Source organism: Narcine bancroftii, chromosome 6, assembly GCF_036971445.1.
Source record: "Narcine bancroftii isolate sNarBan1 chromosome 6, sNarBan1.hap1, whole genome shotgun sequence".
Classification (NCBI taxonomy): domain Eukaryota; kingdom Metazoa; phylum Chordata; class Chondrichthyes; order Torpediniformes; family Narcinidae; genus Narcine; species Narcine bancroftii.
The window spans coordinates 24,892,995-24,914,480 of NC_091474.1; the positions used below are offsets into that span (position 1 = coordinate 24,892,995).

General features: G+C 42.8%; 2 protein-coding genes across 7 annotated transcripts in view; one reads left to right on the forward strand and one right to left on the reverse strand.

The window, feature by feature from the left end:
- Nucleotides 1-12,337, forward strand: part of tbc1d20 (TBC1 domain family, member 20) — a 74,389-nt gene extending 62,052 nt beyond the window's left edge. Inside the window, exons 11-12 of the transcript XR_011339964.1 lie at nt 7,284-7,356; nt 12,176-12,337. The gene's annotated coding sequence lies outside the window, so the exon portion shown is untranslated. The remainder of the gene's footprint in view (nt 1-7,283; nt 7,357-12,175) is intronic.
- Nucleotides 1-21,486, reverse strand: part of LOC138735843 (ranBP-type and C3HC4-type zinc finger-containing protein 1-like) — a 41,748-nt gene that overhangs the window by 5,647 nt on the left and 14,615 nt on the right. For 2 of the 6 annotated variants that reach the window (XM_069884340.1, XM_069884342.1), the window contains 9 exons: nt 20,072-20,216; nt 16,876-16,969; nt 14,497-14,701; nt 12,011-12,114; nt 10,027-10,200; nt 8,937-9,097; nt 5,636-5,747; nt 3,924-4,103; nt 1,746-1,844 (listed from right to left, as the gene is read on the reverse strand). In XM_069884340.1, coding sequence (XP_069740441.1) covers nt 1,746-1,844; nt 3,924-4,103; nt 5,636-5,747; nt 8,937-9,097; nt 10,027-10,200; nt 12,011-12,114; nt 14,497-14,701; nt 16,876-16,969; nt 20,072-20,216 — 1,274 coding nt within the window. Of the gene's footprint in view, nt 1-1,745; nt 1,845-3,923; nt 4,104-5,635; nt 5,748-8,936; nt 9,098-10,026; nt 10,201-12,010; nt 12,115-14,496; nt 14,702-16,870; nt 16,970-18,687; nt 18,919-20,071; nt 20,217-21,486 lie in introns of those variants that run through there. The other 4 variants (XM_069884343.1, XM_069884344.1, XM_069884346.1 and 1 more) reach the window with 4 other exon arrangements.

The window sequence follows — 21,486 nt, forward strand, 5'->3', positions numbered from 1 at the left end:
CTGCCCTGTCATTCAATCATGATCTGATCCATTTTCTGCTCAGCCCTACTGCCTGGCCTTCTATCAATCTCTCCCTACAGCCAGTGACCTGGCCTCCAGAACTGCCCATGGCAACAAATTCCACAGTTTCACCACCCTCTGTCTAAAGAAATTCCTTCGCACCCACATTTTTTTTGTAAAGTCAGTAAGTGTTGCTGCAACAAAGCTCCAGAAACATCCTCTCCATCCTGACTTCCAGCGTGGTTTGCACGCTCTCCCTATGAGCATGTGGGTTTCTCTGAGGTGCTCTGGTTTCATAAGAAATAGGAGCAGGAGTAGACCATCAGGCCCATTGAGCCGACTCCACCACTGTGATCATTGCGGATCTGACAATGGGTTCATCTCCACATCTGCCTTTTTCTCATATCCTTTAATTTCTCTCCAATGTCAAAATCTATCCAACCTTGTCTTAAATATATTTACTGAGGTTGCCTCCACTGCTTCAAAGGGCAGAGAATTACATCGCTTCACTACCCTCTGAGAAAGGCAGTTCCTCCTCATCTCCATTCTAAATCTACTACCCTAAATCTTGAAGCTATGTCCCCTAGCTCTAGTCTCTGAAACCAATGGAAACATCTTATTATGCCTTTCATAATTTTATATCTTTCTATAAGATCCCCCCTCATTCTTGTAAATTCAAGCAATTACAGACCCAGACAACTCAATCTCTCCTCATAGGCCCTCTCATCTCTGGAATTAACTTAGTGAACCTCCTTGGGACTGCTTCCAAAGCCAGTACATCATTCCTCAAGTAAGGAGACCAGAACAACACGCAGCATTCCAGGAGGAATATTGACTAGTTAGGCTGAATGGCCAATTTATGTGTAATAAGAGAACATGAGGACCTTGGAAATGGAACTAGTTCCCATCAACATCATCACTCCCAAAGCAACAATATCAAAAATCCAGCATCATTTTAATATGGCAAGATAAATGAAGTTGCTTCACAGACCAAAGCAAATTTCACAGCAAGGTACATTTTAGAATGAGATTAAAATTGAGCTCTGTGCAGTGTCTTCGAGGAGGAAAGAGGCTTTAGAGCCTAACACCTTGGGTAGCTAAAGATACAAGGAAAGTAGATTGTACAAATTCTCATCTGTCTGTTTGAACGTTCTCCTCGTGACCTCCGTGGGTTTCCTCCAATTTTCTCCCACCCTCCAAAATGTACATGGCTGCAGATTAATTTAGGTCCAATTGGATGGCACGGGTTTAAATGTCTGGAATCTTGCTTCTACTGTGCTGTAATGAAATTAAAATCTCCGTTTCAATACATGGTTCCCATGACCTGGTCTCCAGCAGCCCGTGGGGTTTAATAAATTGAAACTCCATAGCTGTACAATTGGATTTGAAACTACTTCCATGGTCCATTACTCCTGAGCTCTGGATCATTTCTCCACTTAGAGATGAGAGCAGAAAAATCCAAATTCAGAGGAGGAGAAAATTTGGGCACGAGAAGCAAGATGGAATGGAATGGATGAAGCACAAAATGGTCTCCAGCTAAGGAGGTTTCTGAGTATAGTCATGATAAAATTTTGTTTGATAAGGTTCTTCTTTTTGCACACTCTGGGGATTTTATAATGCCATACAATTCTCATTTCTTGTTTCAGCTGAGAATAGGTTTTCCCCTATCCACCTTCCTCCTCTCTGATTGTGGGTTCTCAAAACTTTTAAATAATGTTCAGTCAGGAAATGTTAGATTTATTAACCTGCAACAGCTCAGTAGTTTTTTTGGCAGCTTCATTTCTTTCAACTTCACTTTTGAGATTCTCTTGATATTCCTTGCAATTTAACCCTTCGTGTATTTCCTGCATAAAAGAGCGGAAGAAATATTCCTTTTAATTCATATAAGTTTTGCTCATTTCTGGCCTTTGTTATTGTATGGTGATGAAGTCTACAATGCATTCCACATGCACCATATTGGTTAAATTTCAAATTTAGATTTATTGTCAGAGAATATACATGTCATCGCATACAACCCCCAGAACTTTTACTTGTGGCCAAGGAAGAATTTCTACTTATTGGTCATGTAATCTATACTCAAGAAAAGATAACATGTACAAGAGAGAAATAACCATATATAACCATATAACCATTTACAGAGTGGAAACAGGCCATGTCGGCCTTTCGAGTCCGCACCGGTTCACTAGAACATATAAGCAAAGAAAAAAGTACAAACAAATTGACTGAGCAATACAGAAAATAAATATTCAGTGAGAAATGGTGTGCAAAGTAAGAGTCCTTAAATGAGTCTCTGATTGAGTCTGATGCTGAAGGGATGTGACTATTCTTAAACCTGGTAGTACGAGTCTAATAGCACCTATTACCTCTTTCCAGATGGCTGCAACAAGAACAGAGTGTGCTAGGTGCTGTGGATCCTTGATGATTGCTGCTGCTCTCTGATGGCAGTGTCCCATGTAGATTTTCTCGATGAAAATCTCTCGGGGAGAAATCTGCCTTTGATTACTAGGCTGCGTCCGGTACCCACTGCAAGGCATTCCACTCAGAGGTATTGATGCCCCCATACCAGGCCACGATGTTGCCGGTCAACACATTTCCCTTGACACATCCATAGAAGTTTGCCAGGGTTTCTGATGTCATACCAATCCTCTGCAAATTCCTGAAGAAGTAGATGTGCTTTCTTCACAATGACATCAGTATGATGGGTCCAGGAAAGGTCCTCCGAGATAGTAATTCTCAAGATCTTAAATTTGCTCTCCCTTTCCACCTGTTATCCCCCAATGGTCCCTGGATTTTACCCCTCTGGTTCCTGAAGTCAACAATCAGGTCCTTGGTTTTGGTGACATTGAATGCAAGGTTGTTGTTGATGCACCATTCAGCCAGGTTTTCAATCTCCCTCCTCTATGCTGACTCACCCCTCCTTTTTATGAACAACTCACTACCGAGGGATCATCAGATTTGTAGATGATGTTGCCATACTGAGCCACACAGCCATAGGTGTAAAGTGAGTAGAGCAGGGGGCCCTGTGGTGCTCTGGTACTGATGGAGATTGTGGAGGAGATGTTTATTGTTTAAAGTTTGTAATTCATGAAATGGTACAAAACTCTAATGTTTCCCCTTTACCCAAGGCATTTTGTTCTGAACAAAATGGTTTAGTAGAAATCACCCTAAAACACTCAGATCGGTTCACTGATTGTTCAAAAATTTATCTATTTCTGCTTTAAATAACCCAAATGATCTGGCATCCAGAAATTTCCCAAATGTTCCTGTTTTGGACGGCTCCACCTTTTCCATGTGTATAGCTCTCTGACTCTGTTCATCCACATTTCATTCAAATCTCCTACTTTCCTTGAGCAAACAATGAGGGGGGACTCAGCGGGTCAATACTAAAGATACTTCTCACACTAACCCTCTAAGATTCTATTATTATTTTTTTAATTATTGTATTGCTTGTTGTGTGTGCATTTTGCCGGTTTTGCACCAAGGACTGGAGAACGCTGCTTCGTCACATTGTACTTGTGCAATCTGATGATAATAAACTTGAAATTGAGATAGAGGTCAGTTTCTAAACATTAGAAAATCCTGCCATTAGGTTTAAAGAGGAATATGATGTGTTGTTCCTGACCAAGGATAGACTTGTGTAGGTGGGAATCATGAAAGGAAATCAAATGGTTGGCTGTCGGCGTCTATGGGGAAAAGGGTCCTGATCCAAATCGTTGACTGACTGTTTCTCTCCACGGATGTGGCTGACCTTCTGAGTCCCTCCAGCTTCTCCTTTCCTGAATAACTTTATTTTAGTCTTGACACTTACAGTTGACTCAGTCTTTTGTGAAGAGAAAATTCCCAATCTTCGTTGCCCCTTATGTGAGCCACAAGCCACATACACCCAAACATTCCTCTAGCTTCTATCTGAAAGTCCTACCTACCTTGCACACCAGGCAGTTCTTCTTCATGCAGAGGGGACAGTGAAATTCATTGACATCATCTTCATAGATGCACCAGCCCCTGCAGTTGGGAGTCCTGCAGTGATAGCTGTTCTCGCTGCAGTTCTCTGCGATCGCTAAACTTCTGTCCAGATAGCTACGATACTCATCAGTTGTCAGGAGCTGTGAGGAAACATATCATGTTCAAGTTGTTCACATTTATTATCATCAGACCATACATAAACGCAGAGTTAATACCAGGAGGCTAATTCTATCTCCACATTAAAATCCAGTACTGGCACACACCAGTACAGGCTTCCTATCACACAACCACTCCACTATTCACCTCTGCCCTCTGATTCCAAGCCAATTTTATATCTAATTTGATCCAGAAACACCAATTCAAATCTGACCATAAGAGCCAGAAATTAAAACTTGGGGAATAAACCTGGAATACCAGCTGGTCACAGTAATGGTAGCAAGAAGGAAAGTCCGCTGACTTTATGTAGTCTGGGCTACATGTGCCACCAGGTGCATAAACTTCAAATACCTCCTCAGTCCAGAGACAATTAGTGGCACTGTTAACAGCAACATCTTCATGTATCAAATGTTTAAAAGACATCTTTATGATTTGGCAAGCATTTCCAGTCCACCTGTTGTATACACTGGACAATGGAGATTTTGCTTCCTGAACACTTCTGGGAGTATTTTATGGATTTTGGGCTTAAAATTTTCTTATCATATACTATTTTTTTTTTAAGATATAACCTATGACTGTGATTTCCTGTCATATTTCCTGTCCACTAGTATATTGCCCACAAAACAAGCTGTTTTGGTCAGTCCAAGTGCCTGGGCATGCACTCAGTGGAGGTACTATGCAAATATGGTCATCGATACAAAGCATTTAAAAATGTTGTTGAGAATTTTGTTGGCAACTATAGAGCACCATATTACATCCAGCTGATTGACAACATGCTTCAAGCGTACAAAACCATGGAGTTCAACAGATCATTGAAAACTCATTTTCTGTATTCACACTTGGACTCCTTCCCTGCTGATCTTGGTGAAGTCAGTGATGAACATGGTGAAAGGTTTCACTAGGACATTCCGACCATGGAAAAGCAGTATCAGGGCAATTAGAATCCATCAGTGCTGGCTGACTATCATTGAACACTGACATGAGAGGCATCAGATGCTGAGTACAAATGAAAATCAGCAACAAAACATTTTTAGATCAGTTGAACTAACGCAATGTGTCAGCATCATTATGTGATTAAACATGCTAAATTCAATAAATGTTAATGTAATATTTCTCCAAATTCCTACGTGATACAGCAAATCTGAGATTATCTTTGTGTTCATCTTGAAGTTGTCTAACATAATCCCCAATTATTTTCAGGAAGCAAACCTTTTGAAAAAAAATTGTTGTCCAGAGATTAGGTTGGATAGGATGTGACTTTATGCCCAGGAGGCTTTTGTTCATCCAGATCTTTGCAGAAATATAGGAGATACAGAGCAGGGAATGCCCCTGTCTTGCAAAATCCAGGACCACCAGGTTGGCAAAGGACAGGTGCCACTATCCTAACACTTGCATGTGCTCTTCCCACTGGCCAGGAATAGAGGTGATTAAGGAACCCACCACCACCCCCCCCCCAAAAAAACTAGAGATGGCTGGATTGTTCTCGAGGTACAGCATAGAGGTGAAGAAAACTCACATATTTTATCTCACGTTCAAGGATTTTGCTTCTGCAGGAGTAATTGTCATTTATGAATGGACAGGTCACATCAGCTTCTGTGCTGTTCAGAATCGTCCCCTTCAGGCAGTCTCTGAAAGGATTGATATTGTCATCAATAAAATTTGCTCAGATTTTTATTCTGCCCATTTGTAGCTTCAGATCCTACTCCCAACCTCCTCCATTAATCTGGCTTTCTTTTGGTATGACAAGAGAATATACTGTCATAGACAGGTAAACCAAGATTCTTGTACACCTGAAAGTAAGATGGCAATAGTATAAATTAAATATTACATGTCATGAGACAGGAAAGGAGATAATAAATACAAAAGGATTGGTAAATAAAAATTAACAGTTGCAAGAAACTGGGAACAATACTGACAGGGAAGGCAGGCAACTTATATCCTGCTTGCATAGAACACAACCAGATTCAGATTTATTGTCAGAGTACATACATGACATCACATACAACCCTGAGATTCTTTCTCTTGCGGGCCAGGCAGATTTACTACTTATTGGTAGTGCAAACAAAATTGTCCTCAACGTGCACACATATAAACAATAAAGAAATGTAAACAAACTGACTGTACAATACAGAGTTTAAAAAAAGTCCACAAGTAAGAGTCCTTAAATAAGTCCCTGATTGAGCTTGTTAAAGAGGAGTCTGATGGTGGAGGGGTAGCAGCTGTTCCTGAACGTGGTGGTGTGAACCTTGTGTCACCTATACCTCTTTCCTGATGGTAGTAGCGAGAAAAGAGTGTGTGCTGGATGATGTAGATCCTTGATGATTGCTGCTGCACTCTGACAGCAGCGTTACCCATAGATGTTCTCGATGGAGGGGAAAGTTATACTTGTGATGTCTTGGGGTGTATCTATTACTTTTTACAGGGCTTTACACTCAGGGGTATTAGTGTCCTCATACCAGTCTCTGAGGCAGCTGGTCAGCATACTTTCCACCACACATCTGCTGAAGTTTTCCAGGGTTTCAGATGTCATACCAAATCTCAACAAATTCCTGAGGAAGTAGAAGCACAGATGTGCTTTCTTTACGATGCCATTAGTCCGTCGGGTTCTGCACCTCACTGAGCCCATGTCCACTTCCACCAATCCTACAGAAGTCACAGTTTATTTTCTCCATGGTCCTATCAACTTCCCTTGGATTCTACCACTCACCAACTCACTAAGGGAAATGCAGTGACCAATGTCAGGCTAGTTTTAACCCAAAACATCCGCTCTCCATTTCCCTCCACGGGCAATGCCTGACCTGATGAGTTTATCCAGCAACTGAATTTTTGCTCCAGATTCCATCATCCATGCCTCTAGTTACATCACACTGCACACTGATCAGCTTAAGCTATGAAATTCCATTCATAAAGATTGCCTGATGATTGGTCTATGAATGAATTCTGATTATTAACAATGGAAATGTTTCTTGCTAATCTATCAGGATACAGTGAAATTGATATTTACCATTAGGAAATCACAACCTGCTGAGTCTGGGGGTAGCTATCAAACCACCTCAGGGAAGTAACTATTTTTTATCCTATGGAACATGATTTCTGTGGTTTCAGCTACTGGGAACCATTGGTCAAGCATCTGTATTATTAACTGAACTTTTCTACCTCTCCAGGTGCTGCCCGATCCACTGGACATTTCCATCATTCTTTTGGATTCCTGATTTAGCTGTGACCTGCAGTTCACAGGTTTGATTTGATCGTTTGGTTATATTCTCTCTCCGACCATCTTACATAAGAAATAGGAGCAAGAGTCGGCCATCTTGCCTGTCAAGCCGACCCGCCATTCAATAAAATCATGTCTGATCTAGCTGTGGACTCAGCTCTACTTAACTCCAACCCCCACCCCACAATTCCCCTATTCCTCAAAAAATCTATCCATCCACACCTTCATTGAACCCCTTGCTGATTCCTTGAGTGAAGAATCCACAGGTTCACTGCTCTCTGGGAGAAGCAGCTCCTCCTCATCTCTGTTGCAAATCTATTCTCCTAAATGTTGAAGATGTATCTCCTATCATATCATTGATGTATTAACCAGACAATTCCATAAACAGTGGGATTACCATGGCAACCCCAGCCTCACCCTATTGGAGGCATCCATCCATCCCTCACCTCCACTTTCCCAGTTGTGATGAAGGGTCTTCGACCTGTGGCATTAATCCGGTTTCCACTCCATAGGCAGTGCCAGCCAGATTAACATGGTAGCAAAAGTAGCTTATGCTACAGGCCCTGCATTTTCAGGGGCCCCACAGGTGAATATTTCAATTCAAAAAATTAAAAATCGTGAACAGAATCTTTTGAATTCTAAAATACAACATACTTGTGTCATTTTATATTCGATGTTCTTGTCTCCAATGTACACACTTTGATTAGGAATGCATTTTAACAAACTCTTCATTCACATGATGACCCATGCGATACTTAACCATGTGAAAATGCATTTTTACAAATTGCTTTGCGCAAGTATAGACTACCTGCTGTTATTTTTATAACAGGTAGCCTATACCTGCACAAAGTAATTTGTAAAAATGTATTTCCACATGGTTAAGTTTCGCATGACATGCACAGATCTATGTGTTTAAATGTATGTGCATTTTTAAAATGGAGGGCCCCTTTATAATATATGCTACAGTCCCCGCAGTAGCTTAATCCGCCCCTGTCCATAGGTGCTGCCTGGCCTGCTGTGTTGTTCCAGCAGTTTCTTGTTTTTATTATGGAATGTGCAGCACTTTGCTTGTCAATTCCAATCTGGACAAGAGGCAAGTGACCTTGAAACTACTGAATTGTTGCTCTAATCTGATTCACTAACTTCATGTTGGTATGGAAATCTGCCAACTCTCAACAAATGCCTCTCATTTTTTAGGGCTCTTGGGAGGAGGCAGTAAATTCTGGGCTGGAAAACAATTTAATTCTTTTAAAATTTAGTCTTGCAGCACGGTAATAGGCCATATTGGCCCACGAGACCATGGCACCCAAATACCCCAATCAATCCACAACCCCCGTACATTTTGAAGGGTGGAAGGAAACTGGAGCACCCAGAAGAAACCCATGCAGACTCGGGGAGAATGTGCAAACTCCTTACAGACAGCGCCAGATTCAAACCCTACACTAACCATGCCGCCCTATCTTGTGAAGGTATCAAAAGAATTTCTTAGAGTGTGCAATCGAGAGCGATGTTGTTTTATCCCAAAACGCATCCCCATCCCATTCAATAAATATGCCCCAGCAGCAGCTTCTCCTATTACAGTAGAACAAAAGGTTTCTCTTACTTGCAGAAGGAATGTAAACACTCTCTCAGGATAACTCCTTCACCAAGTTCTAACGTATTGAAACAAATGGGACAGTCAAAGTCCTCACTGGTAGATACCAGGTTTTGATCATCTGTTTCCAACATCTTTTGATAATTCTGTTGTCGCTCGAACATGATTGACTGAGAAACAAAAAGAATTGCCTGAGGTTACATAATTCATCTATTCAAAAACGCTCATCTCATGTCATTAAATGGGGACGTCTACAGATGCTTTGATTGTACAGGTAGTGCAATGCATCATTGGTCTAGCAGTTAGCTCAATGCCTTAACAGTGCCAACGATCAGTACTTGGGTTCGAATCCCGTGATGTCTGTGTGGGTTTCCCCTGGAGACTCTGGTTTCCTCCCACTTTTCAAAATGTACCGGAGGTGTAAGCTCATAGGGTGTAATTGGGTGGTATGGACTTGTGGGCCAGAATGGCCTGTTACCATGCTGTATGTCTAAATTTAAAATTTGAATCTCAGCAGATCTTGCAGCACCTTTCAGAAGCAAACCAAATTTTAGGCCTGGGTTTTTCATCAAGGTATGATCAAGAATCAGGCAGGTGCCTGACTAATAGGAGGGGGAGGAGAGGAGAGGAAAGGATGGAGGAAGAGGCAGGGGGAGGCGCACTGGCCAACATGCAACAAGTTGTAAGTGGGTATGGGTGGGGAGGGAGGGGGCAGAAGAGAAAAAAAGCTGAGAAGTGACAGGGGAGGGGCATCTCTCTGAATGGAGAAGGGTGGGGAGACAGAGAGCTAGGGAAAGAGAGAGCAAGAGAAACAGAGGAGGGGCCTAACAGAAACTGGAGAAGTCGATGTTAATGCCATCTGGTGGAGAGTGCCCAGATGGAATATTAGGTGTTGTTCCTCCAATTTACGGGTGGCCTCAGTTTCTCAGTGAATAAGGCCAAGGATAAACATAGTAACATAGTTACTGCATAGAGTCCTGAGGCACTCAGTTCTGAAGCAAAGAGATGGGAAAAACAATCAGCAAAATCCACATCCTATGTAAAAATAACATTCCCAATATGAAAAGCCAAAGGATGGTGTAGTTGTTCATAAACCTACTTGTTCATATTGTCTAAAAGCCGCTTCTTCATTTTTGATCCTCTGCTGTTCCTCTTGGTCAGGTTTGTAGGCATTGGGTACCTGATAGTTATCTGGTCTGGCTGTGGCACACATCTCACATCCTGGACGAGTTGGTTTATTTATATATGTGCATTCTGAACATTCCCAGCCAACCTTGCAGGAAGGAAAAAAATTATTGATAAAAAAAAAATTATTGTTTCTGGTAGTGGGTTTTCCCAATGGCTCAAACACACTGGCCACCACTCTGTTGGACGGATGTGGTTTTGTGCATTGAGGTGATATGGTCAACACGATGCCATTACAGCGCCAGCAACCCAGGTTCAGATCTGGCGCTGTCTGTAAGGAGTTTGTACGTTCTCCCGGTGTCTGCGGGGGTTTCCTCCGGGTGCACCAGATTCTATCCACCCTTCAAAATGTACGGGTTTGTAGGTTAATTGGGGTATTTTGGTGACAAGGGCCCTTTGGCCAGGAAGGCCTAATACTGTACTGTATGTCAAAACTTTAAATATAATTTAAAGAGTGAATTGAAGTTCTGAAGTTATGGGAAGAGTTGGGATAGGTTGGGCTGGTTTGCCCTGGAGAGGAGGCTGAGGGGAGGAGACCTGAGGCATGTAAAGTTATCAGAGGCCCAAATTAGGAACAAAACTCCGAATCAGTTTCCTTTGGTAGGGTATGAAAAACAAGGTGGCAGAGGATTAAAAGTGAGTGGAAGGAGTTATAAAAGGATGTTACCCTGAGAGTGGTGGATCACTGGAACTCGCTCTCAGAGGAGGTGGTGGAATCAGACACAATTTAAGAAATACTTAAATAGGCATTTCAATAAGCACAGATATGGTTGTAGTCCAGGAAAGAGGGATTAGTATTGATAGGGGAATAGATAGTATGGATGTGGTGAGAAAAAGGCTGCATTCTGAGTTCAGCAACTCTGACGATTCAAAAAAGAAGTGGGGTTAATGTAGCCAGGGTGTAATTGAGGCAGGGCAGATTCACTGGGTCGAAGGGCCTGTTTCCATGCTGCAAAATGGAAGTGAATCCATTTGGATGAGCTTAACAGACCTGCCACTCCAGCAGCAGGAGTGGGGTCATGTAAGTGGGCTAGGAGCCGGGGCCAGCAGCTGCAGCAATAGATGTGGAATTAGAGCTTTATCCTTGAGCTCCTGCGCGAGGAACATCAGGGAGAGGGAATAAATGTCACCTTTTCTTAACAGTGTGGACAAACAGAGGGACCTTAGGGTCCAAATCCACACATCTCACAAGGTCGCCCACAGATTGATAGGATGAATTAAGAAGACCCATGGGATGCTAGGCTTCATAGATAGGGGAATGAAGTTCAGGTCATGTTGGACATCTACAAAAGACCACACTTGGAACAATGTGTTCAGTTCTGGTCACCTCATAACAGGAAGGATGTGGAAGCTATGGAGATGGGGCAGAGGAGATTTACTAGGTCATTGCCTTGATTGGAAAATAAGTCTTATTTATGCAAGGTTAGCAGACTTAGGACTTTTTTCTCTGGAGTGAAGAAGCATGAGAGAGACTTAATAGAGGTCTATAAGATTCTGAGAGCCATGGATAAGCTAGACAACCAACACCTTTATCCCAGGGCAGGAGTAGCAAACACCAGGGGACATCTATACAAAGTGAAGGGAGGAAAGTTCTGGGGAGACATCAGGGGTAAGGTTTTTATTAAAAAAAAACAGTTGTGGGTGCCTGGAATGCATTACCAGGAGTGGTGATGGAGGTTGAAACATTAGGGGCATTTAAGAGACTCTTAGACAGGCATATGGATGAAAGAAAAATAGAGGATTATGAGATAGGAAAGGTTTAATATTTTTATTTTGTAAGGAATATACAGATCAGCACAAAATCGAAGGCTGAAGGGGCTGTATTGGGCTGTAGTGTCCTGTGTTCTATGTTGTCAGCCGTGCCCACTTCCCACAAATGGGCCAGTATGTGCACCCACCTCCGGTGCGGCTTCTGCCAAACTGTTTACTTCATTCATATGTGCCTGGGTGCCGCGTGCATCCAACAAAGGCAGAAAATCTTCATTATTTAGTCCTGGTTGGTCTATGAAAAGAAAATGAATTAATTTAGGATTTCAACGTCATTATCTTTTGCCAATGTACAGGACAGAAAAAGACATAATGGAGATCAGTCTTCACTCCATCAATGACATCGACAAGAGGTCATGTCTCAAGAAAGCAGAGAAGAACAATCAATACCCAGGCCATACCCTCTTCACACTGCTACCATCAGAAAGGAAATATCAGATTTTTGAATGGACAATGAACCAACTGTCACCACCTCATTTTTTTTTCTTTTAAACTAATTAATTTTGTTTCAATAATATATTTGGAAATCTAATCTGTAGCAATATTCGCATCTGTAATGCACGATGATGCTGCCATAAAACAAAGACATGTTCATGGCAATAAATTCTGATTCATTACAATTATACCCTCTTCTACCATTTCTTCTTGGCAGTTCATTCCACATACTCATCATCCTGTGTGTGAAAAAGTACCCCCAGAATCCCCTTTAAATCTTTCCTTTCTCACCTTAAATTGGTGCCTTTTAGCTTTAGATTCACTACCTTGGGAAAATGATTATGACTTTATATGTGGCCTTTATGACTTTATAAACTACTATCAGATTTCCCCACCCCCCCTCCCCATTCAGCCTCCTATGCTCCTGAGAAAAAAGTTGAAGCCTGTCCAGCACCACTCTATCATTCAACTCTATAATGCCAGCTGCACACGGTCTGGTATGGGGATACCAGAGCATAACACCCTGCAAAAAGTAGTGGACACAGCCCAGGACATCACAGGCAAAATCCTCCTCATCTAAAGGGAATACTGCCACCGGAGAGCAGCAGCAATCATCAAGGATCCACACCACCCAGCACACACACTGTTCTCACTGCGTGAGAGGTATCGGTTTCTCCAGTGTCTTAAACAGAAAATCCCACTTCAATCTGTCATAGGCCTTCTCTGCTTTAGACTGTCCAAACACCAAATTCAGTTTGTGAAGGTTGCCTTGTTAGCACCAGGAAGTGTACAGCGGTTACATGGAAGTCTGACTCCCAGCTAAATATCACATGATGGAATACGGAAATACAGTGTTGCATTCCTCTGGGGAAAAAAAAGCACCTACAATTTACAGAAGAGATATGACACATTTGCTGAAGTGTGGCAACAGTATCTGAGGCACATAGGGGCAGATATAATTTACACCCTCTTCCCTCTCGGAATAGGAGAAAAGAAACAATCTGCCCCATCAGGTAAAGGATTAAGAATATGAAATGGGGAATGCGGTGCAGATGATGCGTTTTTAATGTACATTTTGTTTTGCACTACCAATTAGTGGTAATTCTGCCTCACCCACAGGTAAAAGAATCTCAGGGCTGCATGTGATCTCATGTATGTACTCCGACAACAAATATGAAATCTGAAGTCTGCCAGCACCAGTAACATTCTTGTGAATCTTTTCTGCATTGCAACCATCTTAAAGATCTATTCCCCATAGGTGGGTAACCAGAACTGTTCAAAATACACTCAGTGTGATCTCACCAATGTTTTTTTTACAGCTGTCCCAGCTCCTCTACTTTATACCCTGACCAAGTCCTCTTCCAATGGAAGTTAGTAATCATGGTTGGGCTTTGTCTTTGCCTCATACAATTTATCAACCTTAGCTTTAAACCTTTGGTGTGCAGTTCCCTTTGACCATCTCAGTAAAGATAATCGAGGATGTTCAAATTTAAGTTTATATTTATGATCTTGGGCACCAAGGTGTAGTTAAAAGTTTGTCTTCTGGGTACTACCTACAAGTTTATACGTACATAAAAACAGCAAAAGATGCAGGGAGTAGGGTTACAGTGAGTGATCAGGTTCAAAAGGTACGAGGGCAACATTATTTTACCCTCGTCAGGTTCCAGATGAACCCATCAGTTTCCATGATATTCATAAATTAAGATTAATTTTTTTTAATTAAAAAAACAGGCATACAGCATGGTAACTGGCCCTTCTAGCCACAAGCCTGTGCTGCTCAATTAACCTACAACCCCTGTATGCTTTGAAGGGTGGGAGGAAGCTAGAGCATCCGGAGGAAACCCATGCAGGAATGGGGAGAACATACAAGCTCCTTACAGACAGCACCAGATCCAAACTCTGGTCGCTTGTGCTGTAATAGCGTTACGCTAACTGCGCTGCCCAAGGTTAGGAAATCGGTCATCCTTTTCCAATCCAGCCAAAGTCACTGGATTGCCTCTGAAGCAATTTCTGAAGTGACTTCACGATTAATTTAATCCAAGGTGCAAGTTATGCTGGTCAATAAATGCCTGTGAGGTCTATAACTTGCAAGCAAAATTAATTCCCCTCCCACAGTCTGCAAATGGCAGGGGTGGGGGGAGATGGGCGAGGTGCTCCTTGCGACTGGTGCCCACTCACTCACCGATGGCTAGCTGAGGTGCTCCTTTCAGAAGCAGAACCTGCTCGCGCCATGAGGTGTTGACTTGTTTCATTGACAAGAGGTACACGTAGGCTGTGTCCCCGTCCTGCCTGATGCCGTGAAAGGAGAGAGTTTCGTGGTCCTTGGCGAGTCGCTGGGCAATGATCCACTGTTGCATTCGAGGGTGGAAATTGTATTCCTCGTACATCTTTACAGACAACAGAAAGAGGAAACAGTCATAGGGCCATACAGCTCAGAGCCAGGCCCTTCAGCCCATCACACACATGATGATCATAGTAATCCCATTCACCACAACTTGGACTATAGCCTTCTGCCTTGGTAATTAAAGGAGGCATCTAAAACAGCCATTCTCAGTGAGGGCCACAGCATATTTTGGGGAGGGGGCGCACGGACGGAAATCAGAGCAAGTTTTTGTGTTTTTTATGTCGTCAGTAGAAGTACAGAAGAATCCAACTAAGCTTGCCTGCTTCACAGGGAAGGGGGCCCATAAACTTTGAGCAGAGTCCAAAGGGGGCCAGAGCCCAAAAATAAAAAAAGTTGAGAATGGTTGGTCTAAATACGTCAATGTTGTGAGAATCTCCTTTTCTACCATCCCCTCAGAAAGTGCATTCCAGATTCCACTCGCCCACCAAATGGAAAATATCTTCCTTCAACTCCCTTAAAAAAAATCTTGCCTCTAAATCTTAACCTCCACTTTTTTTGTTTTAGACACCCCTGCTCTGGGAACATTTCCCATTATTTACTTCATTGATACCCCTAGCAATTCTGAATATCTCTATCATGTTCACCCCCACGCTCATCCACTCCAAGGTGTACAGACCCGGCCTCTCTTGTCTCCCCCTCATAACCAGCAACACCTTGCTGAATCTCCACAGATGGGCCAGCAGCACAGATAGATCGGGTCATAATGAAAGTCTTTGGCACATTGGCCTTCATAAATCAAAGCACTGAGTAAAGGAGTTGGGATGTTATTGTACATTGTACAAGATGAGGCTAAATTTGGAGTATTTAAATTTTAAATTTAGACATACAGCACAGTAACAGTCTCTTTCAGCCCATGAGCCTGTGTTGCCCAATTACATCCAATTGATCCACGACCCCGGTACATTTTTGAATGGGGGGGAGGAAACTGGAGCACCTGGAGGAAACCTATGCAAACACAGAGAGAACATACAAACTCCTTACTGATAGCATAGGATTAGAATCCTGGCCCCAATTGCTGGCACTGTAACAGCGTTGCGCTAACTAAGCGTGCCTCCCTGTGTGTGCAATTTTAGTCAGGAATGTAGTTGAGAGAGAGTGCAGAGAAAATTTACAGGGATGTTGCTGGAACTTGAAGAACTGAGTTATAAGGAAAGGTTAAATAGGTTAAGACTTCATTCCATGCAAAGTAGAAAAATGAGGAGAGATTTAATATAAAATTAAAACATTCACACATTAAAACTAGCAAGCTTCCAATAATTTCTGATAATTTTTAATGTCATGGGTATATTTTGCAAACAATAATGTAAGTTACTACAATAAAGTGCATTCCATGGCATCAAATCCTAAATCAGTTTGATTAACGTAGGACTTTCTCAACATTCCAACAGACTAACCATCAGATGTGTGGGGCTTGGACTCAACTGTAGACCATTCAAAGTCAGCTTTTGGTAGAGTTTGGCTCTGTGCCAACATGAAGTGGTCAGGTCTACAGAAATGATTCCAAGTTAGGCTACACTTCAGTCAACACAGATTGTTATCCACTCACTCTCCCCACCCAGATACAAGGTCAGACACAAACACCCTTACACACTGGCTTTGAACCTATGCCTCCTTGGCTTAGGAGAGCATGGCCATCAATTCAAACCCAAAGGCAATGAACCTTTTTGAGTAGTGCAGACTATTTATATGTCTGGAAATAGTATCTCATGGGATATAAACAAGCATCGAAGCCGTGGAGATACACCCAGGCCATTCAGCCCAACAAGTCTGTGCTGACTATTTACATTTAATACCTAAATTTTTCTCCTCACATTCCCATCAGCGCTCTCTAAATTCCAGAACTCACCTGCACTCCGGGGACATTCATAGCCAATTAACTGAGCTTTTGGAATGTGGGAGAACATTGGAGCACCTGGGACACAAGGGGTGGGGGAGAGAGAAATGTGAAAACTCCACACCATCAGCACCTGAGGTCATGATCGCACCTGGGACTCTGGCACCTCCAGCTTCGCCACTGCGTCAACCCTTTGATGTGTGGACTTTGCTCTCTGAGCACTTGCAGTCATTTTTCTCCTCCCCATAATTCACTACGGTCATTCTGCACTCCATCCTTCTGATTATGTTTTGAACTTCAGGGTGACAAGCTTCTCACCTTACCTTCGTCTTCAGTGTTGCAATATTCGTGGAAGGAAACACTTTCATTGTGATGGTTGCACCACTTGCCTGTGAGTCTTCCACACCAACTCTTAACCTACAACATAAGTGATGTGAGTTCACTACCTCAGGAAAGTAAACAGCATAATGTTTTTGCTGGCATGACTTGTCAAATGCTGAAATAACGGCAGTGGAGGTAGTAATACAGAGTAGATAGCTGGCGTGTAGTGTCATGAAAATTATATTACAAATCCAAATGCCAGGAGAGAGAGAGAGAGAGAGAGAGAGAGAGAAAGAGAGAGAGAGAGAGAGACAGAGAGACAGGAGAGCGAGTAGCTACCACTTTATTTTTCTTTAAAACTGCTCATTTTGATAAATGAAGCATGCTGTATTTACTAATGAATAAACTGTCAAAATTTACCTGTTTGTCTCTTCTTTATTCCTCTTTCAATTTGAATTTTAAATTACTGCCTGAGAATCAGGAAAATACAAAAATCCAGACCGACGTAATCCCTGAGCAGTTTGGATTTTCAGACTTCTAACTGTAATTTATTCATTAGCAAAATGAGGAAGGGCAGCTTTATTCAAACATACAAGATCCTTAGAGTGCTGGGCAGGATAATTCAGAGATGTTTGCACTAGTGGGAGGGTAATGATCAAAGGGACGTAACTGGAAGATTTAAAACCATATGGCAGATAAAAAAATTCAGTGCATGAGAATAAACTCTCTTCTCAAATTTATCTCTCAGACAGCAATGAATCTCTGGAATTCTGTGCCCCTGAGAATGGTAGAGATTGGATGATTAGAAATATTCAAAGTGAGGATAAATAGATATTTGAGAGATTGAGAAATGGATTACTGGCAGAAAAGAGGAGTCAAGGCCAGGAAAAGTCAGGCATGATTACATCAAAGGGTGGGTCAGACTGCAGAGCTCTGGTGGACCGATTCTTGTGTTCTTTCCCTGGCAGTACAACTGGGAACACTTCCTCCTGTCGGGCAGATCCTTTGTGCTTGTTCTCATGTTTGAAACTCACATCTAGCACTATGATTATCTCTGCACCTCTCTGCCATCTACATTTCATCACATCCTTTAATTCTGTTCCCAAAATCCTACATTTCAACAGTACTTTCAGTCACCATCTCAAATCACTTTAAAATTGACCACAATATATTCCTGATTGCATCTCTGATTCATTTTGGAGGTTCCACATTGCGACACCAATAAAAGTTGCTGATACCAATGTTTTTTTTAAAAACAATAATTCTCCGAAATGATGACGTCTCCTTGTGGATTGTACCATTTGTATCTCAGGATACCCTCCAGAGGGTTGTTAACTCTGCCAGTGACAGACACCAGACTTCAATCCCTCAAGGACATCTACATCAAAGACCCCACCACCCAGGCCATGCCCTCTTCACTCTGCTACCATTGACGAGCACTCAACAGCACAAGGATAGGTTCTTCCCCTCTGCCATCAGATTCCTGAACGAACAATGAACCACAGACACTGCCTCACTTTGGCTTTTTCTTTTTCTTGCACTATTTTTATTTCTTTTGTAAGGTGGTTTATAAAAATGTTTGCACTGTGACGCTGTCACAAAACAATGAATTTCATGACAAATAAATTCAGATTCTGATTCACAGATGATGGAGCTCCTACATCTTATGACATTGTTTTGTGCATTTGTGGGACTTGAGCATCACTGTGAAGTCAGTGCCTAATGCTCATCTAGAATGGGGAAGGTGGTGAGGAGCCCTATTTTTATCTGATGAAGATACTCCCACAGTAGGCCAAAGAGCAAACCTGACATACTTGCCACTCCATTTACAGAGGTGGAGAACCTGCAGGTGATGATGCTCCTTCATCCGTTCCCTTCCCTTCTTCAAGGTTGAGGTCGCAGGTTCAGGAGGTGCTGACAAAGAAACATCTTCTAGGAGATCCACACTGCAGGCGAGGTGTGGGGAAAGGACTGGATGTTTAAGGTAGTGATTGGGGTGTCAATTAAACCGACTGATGCCATTGAGAGCCATTGGAACTGCAGTCATTCAGACGAGTGGAGACTATTCCATTGTATTCCTGGCTTGGGCCTTGTAGATGATGGAAGGGCTTTGGGGAGTTGGGAGATTCACAATCTTGGATCTGTTGTTGTAGCTGAGGAATTCAAGATTCTTTTATTGTCATGTAATAAAAACAGTGCAATGTTACATGGAATTTGCTGTCATCTGCCATGAGGCAGACAGATTCGCCATTGACAGAAATTGCCTGAAGTGCCTCTTACAGTCAGAGAAAGAGAAGCAAAAGAGAGTCCCCTCAGAGTGACCTAGTGTCCATGGATTCAACTCCAGCTCTGCCGTAGCCCCCGCAGCCCCAGAGTCCAGTCCAAAATATTAGCAGCCCAAGCTCCAGATCTGAACCTCCGACATGATCAGGAAACCTTCAGGACCCTCTTGCATCTTGATTCAAATTCCTAGTACCCCTTCAGCCAGTCTCGAGCCTGACCCCAGCAGATTGCAGCTTGGAATGAATCCCTCGACCGCAGATGCCAGCAGCCCGCTGCCTGTGTGGGTTCCTCACCTCGACTTGCCAACAGCTCCCACTTGTGTGTTCTTCAGCTGCAGAACCCATCACTGGTTTGCCACCAAGGGTCGTCACCTCTGCTTCTTCTCAAACTGGGGTGGTCTCCCCGTTTTCTGGTGCCCTATGCCAGTCCTCCATTCCCTTGGAGTCTGCAACTGCTCATGGCTGCTGCCAGTCAGAGGTGCCACCACCTTGGGCCCAGACCCCATAGATGCGGAATTCTTAAATAAAACCGTCAGTTCCGTTAACAGGCCGTTTAAAGCCTGTAAGGCACTGATAGCAGTTGGACTGGATAGTTGGACCCCGCTGAAGCGCTGTGTCTCGCTTTGCATGGGTCCATGCCAGTGGCGGCATTGCCATTACAGTAGCTCCGGCAATGCCACCATTTTTGATGTGGCTCTTTCATTGGATTCGACAGTCAAAGTGGTGGAATGGTGGGCAATGAAAAATACTGTTTTAAGTTCAGGGTGAAGATTAATTAACCTTGTTGGAGACAGTTGCTTCCTGGGAGTTCTGCGTATAAATATTTCTTGCCCCATACATATTAATGAAAATCAATTTTTAACTGTGATTCCATTAAAGGAACTAACTACACACCCTTCTTCGAGAATGAACTCACATGATTTCTTGAGCATGGTAAGCCGATTTCTTGAGTTGGAACGTGATGGGTGCACGTTGCTCAGCCAGGGATCGTGCCAATTCCATTGCGCTTTCCTTGTCTCCCTGCTCGATCGCTCTGCTCAGCTCATGAGCAACAGTCTCCACTGGAAGAACAAAATGAAGGTCACCTTAGCAGTTAGACAAGGGTTGGGGGAGGGGGTGGGCAGTGGAATCAGGGAAAAGCAAAAGGAATTTTTCATCATCCATTCTTTTGGATGTCTTTTTAATCATTTTATTCATGTGGCTGAACTTAGAAAGGAGTCTTTCTTTTAGTCATTCTGTGCATGGTAATAACCCAGATTCCATGGCACATTTCCCACTTGGGGACTCAGAAAACCTGCAAGTAAAAGTGTTCTCATACTTAATCACAGCTTCATGAAATGTTGGCAAAGAAACCTATGTGCAATGCATATTCTAGACCAGCAATCTTCAACCTTTCTTCAGCTGTGGACCCTCTGGGACTCTGCTCAAAGTTTATTCCCCCCCTTCCCCGTGAAGCAGTCAAGCTTTGATTTCTTCCGTACTTCTCTCCTACATTAAAAGAAAACATTAAAAATGAGGTGGAAAAAAACCCAAGGCTTTTACTTAAATGTGCTGTGGGCCCCAGGTGTGGGGAGAAAGATAAGGTCCTCTTTGAGAATGGTTGGTCTCAACTACAACCATGTTATGGGTGAATGGAACGATTGGTTGATGATTGGCAGATTGCTTTGTTCTGGATGATGTCAATCTCCATGACTGTTGTGTGAGCTGCATTTATTCATTGGACTAGACTGTGTCACCTTTATCCAAGGAGCAATGGCCAGGAAAGCTTACAGAAGCCTGAGGAACTTTGGCTTGTCCAGTGTCCCTAAACAGATAGTCCATGAAGAATATCCTGTCATGGTGCATCTCTGCATAGTACAGGAACTGCTCCGCCCAAGTCCACAAGAAGCTGCAGAGAGCGGTGATCAGACCATCACACGTGCCCCCTCTCCTCCATCGACTCCTTTCACACGCCCTTGGAAGAGTGCCCAACATATGAAAAGGCTCATCTGACCCCGACTGCACTCTCTTTACCCGCGAGATCATGTGCCACCAGATTCAAGGATAGTTTCTTTCCCATTGTTATCGAACCCTGAATAAAATCTTACATTGGTAAAATAATGTTGCTCTTGTTTCGTTCAAACTGCTCTCTCCCTCTGTAACTCTGCTCTTAGCACTGTTTGATTTGTGGTACTGTATATGGGTTGACTTGCTGGATAGCACACCAAACAAACCTTTTCACAGTACACTAATGATAAGCTTGAATTTGGCCCTGTAAGAGATTTGAGGGAGTTCTTTCTGATGTCCTGAATATTACCTATACCTCAATCAACATCAACAAAAACAGATTGT